At 32.6% G+C, this 6073-nt stretch overlaps 1 protein-coding gene across 1 annotated transcript; it reads left to right on the top strand.

Moving 5' to 3' along the window:
- The first annotated feature begins 737 nt into the window (after window positions 1–737).
- LOC119605795 (protein Red) lies at window positions 738–2709 on the top strand. Its single transcript, XM_037959107.1, has 2 exons — window positions 738–2433; window positions 2520–2709. The coding sequence occupies exons 1-2, from the start codon at window positions 862–864 to the stop codon at window positions 2586–2588; spliced, it is 1641 nt and encodes a 546-aa protein (XP_037815035.1). The 5' UTR covers window positions 738–861; the 3' UTR covers window positions 2589–2709.
- The last annotated feature ends 3364 nt before the right edge of the window (window positions 2710–6073 follow it).

The raw sequence follows: 6073 nt of genomic DNA, 5'->3' as shown, positions 1-6073 counted from the left end.
TCCATATAGCCATCGAAACCTGGATGTTTTTCTCGTTGTTGATCCTTTAAACGTTTGATGTCATTCATAGTTTTAAATGGGAAAAACTATAAAAAAACAGTTAAGAATTTTGCAAAAATACGTTTTATTTTGATGAAATCATAAGCCACAAATCAGAGACGACAAATTTTATTGACGGCGTCAAGAATAAATAAGCAAAGTAGGGTTTCAGGTGGGACAAAAAAATACTTTTTTGAATTTTTTAAAAGTCGGTTTTTCGACTTTGGTTTTATGAAAAGTCGACTTCTTTATATAGACTTTTGATTTTTTTGAATTTTCGACTTTTCAAAAATTCAAAAACATTCCGTAGAAATTTACTAATAAAGAATACATACTGAACTATTATATAGTTTTTCAAACTTACGTCTAAATTTTTATTGTGAATTATAATTGAACTCACTGGTCATTGTTAAACTAAATCGTTATTAGTTAAATTTGAATGATTTTTTAGCATTTTTCGAATTTTTCCTCCTTTTTTACTTTTTCTACTTTTTTTCCAAGATAATCGGCTTTGTAATGAGAAAAAAATCGACTTTTTCCAAAAAGAGCCGATTCTTCGATTATTTTTAAGCCGATTTATAGAACCCTACAAACAGTAAAATGCTTTGTATCAAACGTTTGAGACAAACGCCGTCCCACCGCTGCTGCAGCAAGCGCGTAAATTAAAACCTCTAGTTGTCAATTATAGCACCAACTTTCATTCATCTGGCAACCTTCTATTACAAAGTTTTTTTATTTGTGAAAAAATATTATTGAACGCAGTGAAAAACTTTTTTAAGATTTACTAAAAAATAATTAACAAGGCTTAAAAAAGCGCCCGAAATGTCAGAATCCTCTCATATGGAGGCACCACCTTCGGTGCGTCTGACAAACGATGATTTTCGTAAACTCTTGGCGACTCCCAGAGCCCCTGCCTCTGGCTCAGCTACCTCGTTAGCAACAGCAACTTTTGCCACTCCAGGAACACCAGCTTCAGCGGAAAAAAAGAAAACACCAAATGCAGCTGCTGGCAGCAGTAGTGAACGTGGTGATTTAAGGCGTAAAAAGAAAAATTTCTATGCAGCCCTCAAAAAACAGGAGGACAACAAGCTGCAAGAGTTGTCGGAAAAGTACAGAGATCGTGCACGGGAAAGAAGAGATGGTGCCAATCCAGATTATCAAAACGTCAGTACTCCGGGACATGGCAATACAAATGCCTATCGAGCTGTTGCTCCCGACATGAAGTCGGGCATTGATGCTGCCGAAAGAAGAAGACGTATTATACAGGAATCTAAGTTTTTGGGTGGTGATATGGAGCATACTCATTTAGTAAAGGGTTTGGATTATGCCCTCTTACAGAAAGTACGTTCAGAGTTGACCGTAAAAGAACTGGAAGAACGTGAAATGGCTGCCGCTGCAGCGGCCTCTGAAAAAATGGCCGAAGCCCAGGCAGCGGCTGAAAGATTGGAACAAGAACGTAAGGAAGCAGAAGATAGTATGGCTATAAAAGGTTCCATGGCGCGAAATATATTTAATATTATACAAGCCAGACGTTCCAAAGAAATACAACGTATTGAGCTATTTGCTCCTGGTAGAATGGCATATGTTATTGACTTGGAAGACGATACTGGGGAGACGGATATTCCCACTACCCTTATACGTTCCAAATACGAGGTTCCTTTGAATAGAGAAGATGCCGCCACACTAACAACCAATGACATTGTTATCAATAAATTATCGCAAATCTTGTCTTATTTAAGAGCCGGTGGTCGTAATAAGAAAAATAAGAAACGTGACAAGGATAAACCATTATTCCATGAACGTGACATAGATCAGTTGCATTCTTCGACAATGTCTTCTTCAAAATCTGTTGCTAAACCGCCAACAGGTGACTCCATTTATGATGATATAGGTGATTATCAACCACCCAGTAAAAATGATTCGAAATCAAAATCAGATAAATATGGTCATTCGTCGTCATCAACATCCTCCTCCGCCAAACCTTCATCTTCCTATTTTGGCGATACCAACAAGCAATCGGAGGAGGCTGAACCTATTATAACTAATATACCACCTCCACCAAAAATTAATAAATCCATTGTGTCACGTTTCGCTAACGAACCCGAAGGCTATGCTGAATGCTATCCTGGCCTTGAGGAAATGAACGATGCCATTGATGATTCCGATGATGAGGTGGACTATACAAAAATGGATTTGGGTAATAAGAAGGGTCCCATCGGACGTTGGGATTTCGATACCCAAGAAGAATACTCAGATTATATGAGCACTAAAGAAGCTCTACCGAAAGCTGCCTTTCAATATGGTGTTAAAATGCAGGACGGTCGTAAGACGCGTAAAAATAAAACCGAAAAAAGTGAAAAAGCCGAGTTGGATAGAGAATGGCAAAAAATTCAGGTACAGTAGCAGCTTAACATCATTTTAAAGATTTCTTTTAATAGAACTTTATTGTTTGGATATTAATGAGCAATATTTCATTTTAGGGAATTATACAAAAACGTAAATCTAAAACTTCATCCGATGAACCCGATTACAAACAAGCTAAATATTAATTTAATTTTCTTAAAACTAACTCTAATTTCAATTAAGTTCATCATCATAATAGTAATCGTCAAGAAATTGTCCATCATCAACACATCCCTAAAAATACAAAGTGAGTATATCATTCATTATCATTTAATTAATTTTTAAAATCAAATCCAGTAGAATGAAATAAAAAGAGAAAAAATAAATGTATTTTTATTGATTTTAAGATTTTTTAAAATTCTTAAAAAGGAAAAAAATGTGTATTTATTGATTTTATATGTCCATTGGTAACATTTATATGAAATTTCTGTGGGTTAAATTCACTTATCTATGGAGTTGTGTTACAGTAATAGAAAATTTTTTAATCGGTAGAATTTCGCTACTTAAATGTACGGCAGTCCTCCGATTTCTTTACTAAAGTTTTGAAAGTATATTTGACCCATTAAAACACATTTCCCCAATAAGTTTTATGACATAATATTGACACTTTGGCTTATTCCGCATGTTTGGAAGATGCTAATTCAAGTTTATTATCTTCGGATCAGGAAAAATAGAAAAATGTGTCTTTACTAACCTCCAAAGATGCACCACTAACCAACGTATACATTTAAAACCAAATAACAAAGCAAGTGTGCTAACCTCATGACGACCACTGTATATTCTTATTGATTTAGTGATGTCCGTCTGTCTGTCCTTCCGTATTCTTGTTTAAAACAATTTTCTGAGGGATAGAGATATATTTAAGATCAAAATCTTTCAGACATGCATTCTATTTAAAATCAGCAAAATAGGTCCATAAAAAACCTATATATTTCGCATGCTATATTCGATATGAACAAGAATTACAGTAGTTTTCCGATTTAACGAACATTCGTTTCTACGAACATCGCCTTTAGCGAACTATCAATATTTTTACATTGAGTACCTTACATAACGAACAAAAAATATGTTTTGTACTCAGTTTAACGAACAAATATAAATAAAATAATTTAAATTAGAGTTAAATTAACAAAAATAACTAAAAATCATGTCAGAAAAGCTTCGACGTTATTACTTTTCCATTGCTTTCGAATATGGATTTCGAGAGTTGATTTTTTCTAATTTAGTAAAATGAATATTCTAGATAATCTGAGATTTTTTTATTAAAGATTTATACAAAAATATGAGATAATCAAATCCACAATCCTTAATGTCGCAAAAACTAATGTCGATCGAATTAGAAAATCGAAACAAAAAATGTTTAGAGAGGCCAAAGTATACTTTTCTAGAAGCTCGTGCTCAACCCGAATTTGGCCTCAGAATTTGAAATCATAGAAATTGGTGTTCAAAATAAAGACTTAGCCAATCGTATACCTTAACATTTCGCTTTTATTTTTCGCCAAACTAACAAGTCCTCACTGTGACCATAATTTTTTCCAATTCTAAGAACTGGAAACGATATGTTATAGAATAAACAATATAAATAGTTTTTCTTTTGGAAAAAGGATATTTAAATAAAAAATATTTCAAAAAACTTTGGAATCAGATATCTCAAAGAATGAAAACGATGAAACTGTGAAACAATGAAACGCTTTAATAACTTTACATTAATCTATTTCCTAAGGAATTCTGAGGCCAGGTTCAGATTCATCGCAATTCCAGCCATTGGGTTTAAACTTCTTTAAGAATTATGTCGTCCGAGTGCTTTTCCAGAACGTAGATTAGTTATACGAAATAAACTGAGTTTTTTCAAATTTCTTTATTGTTTTTACATTGTGATATAAATTGCTAGTTTTTCATAAAATTCTTATAAAATATTGTCTAAAGAAATTATATTTCCTGGAACATATTTTTATAAATTAGATTTTATGTAATTTTAATTATTTATGTACCCAAAAGACACTTTCGAGTTAGTACTGCATATAACGAACTTTTCGATTTAACGAACAGGCCTGGCAACATATAGGTTCGTTAAATCGAAAAACTACTGTATGTACTATTTCATAGGGAAGATATTCGAAAGACCTTTCATTTGATTGTGTCCGAAAATATGGTCGAAAATATGTTAGAAGGATATACATTAGAGCGTCCCGAGGAACAGCTTTTTTAAGAATTTCATGTAAGATGCGCATTAATGTACTGAATACGAGAAAAAAAATATTTTTTTTCGAATGGTCCTCAGTTCCCTTCCAACGACCTCAGTATAATTTTTGAAAAATAAAATGTCTTCGATTTTTTCAAAATTAGTTTCAAAATTTCCGTAATTTTCTGCTAATTGCGGCAGGTAATTTCATGTCAAGTGACCCAACTCTAAAAATCGGTTTTGATGAAATTTGTACCAAGGTTAGTAATATTGGATTGTAGGCCAGACAGCTCTATCGGCCAAGAACTGCCGGACTTAGAGGGGATCAAAGTTGGACATTTTGGACTACAGGGTTTTATTCAAATAAGTTTAATTTTTCACTTATTGGTCCTAGCAAAATTGTTCAAAGGAGTTCTTCATTGTTTCAAAGGAGTTCTTCATTGTTTCCAAATATATATATTTTTTTTTGTTCAGAAGAAAGCTTATACAATTTCCTTAAAGGGCTTTATAATCCCATGATGGTATGCGAGATTTTTTCAATGTTTGACCCTTAATTTTCCCCTATATTTCAAAATGGACGTTTTTCTTCTTTTTTTGCTCAAAAGAAAACTTAGGGCACTGGCACACGTTCAATATATATTGATCAATATGAATCACGACCCATTTTAATAGTTTGATGAATACCTCGGTATGCTACACGTTCAATATTTATATCGCGTCAGTATTTTCATTATTTCGTGCTACACGGGTCGTACGATGATAACAAGAATGCCGCGAAAACTCCAAATTCATACAAATTTAGAAAAAATTTATTATCTTTTATATTTTTTATTAACATTTAAAAAAATATGTATTTGACTTTGTTTTTTTATTTTATTTATTTTTCCGAATTTTACAAATGTATCGTGATTGATATCACAAAACATGCTACACGTTCAATATTTATCACGTGATCCATTATAAATATTGATACAAATTTTGGATTTCAGAAAATTGGGGTTTTCTGTGATATGGAACACGATCCGTCAATATTACATGCTACACGTTCAATACATATCACAATACAGCAAATATCACGATATATATTGAACGTGTGACACTGCCCTTAGGGCACTGGCACACGTTCAATATATATTGATCAATTTGGATCACGACCCATTTTAAAATGGATTGATGAATACCTCGGGTATGCTACACGTTCAATATTTTTTACGTCAGTATTTGCAATATTTTATGGTATACGGGTCAGCAGATGATTAAACGAATGCCTCGAAAATCCGGAATTAACACAAATGGTTGTATCATGAGAAAAAAGTAATTTTCTGTTATATTTTTTAACAACTTTTAAAACAATATTTCATTGTTATTTGTTTTATTTTATTTATTTTTCCAAATTTTATAAAAATATCGTGATTGATATCACAAAACATGCTACACCTTCAATATTTA

Source organism: Lucilia sericata, unplaced genomic scaffold (assembly GCF_015586225.1).
Source record: "Lucilia sericata isolate MDLA Ls3-8-SP2 unplaced genomic scaffold, ASM1558622v1 Contig000520F_arrow, whole genome shotgun sequence".
Classification (NCBI taxonomy): domain Eukaryota; kingdom Metazoa; phylum Arthropoda; class Insecta; order Diptera; family Calliphoridae; genus Lucilia; species Lucilia sericata.
This window is presented reverse-complemented; position numbering and strand designations above follow the sequence as displayed.

Coding starts and splice junctions, on each gene's coding strand:
- LOC119605795 (XM_037959107.1), top strand. CDS start 862: ATGTCAGAATCCTCTCATATGGAGGCACCACCTTCGGTGCGTCTGACA. Junction 2,434..2,519: donor GAGAATGGCAAAAAATTCAG/GTACAGTAGCAG, acceptor ATTTCATTTTAG/GGAATTATACAAAAACGTAA.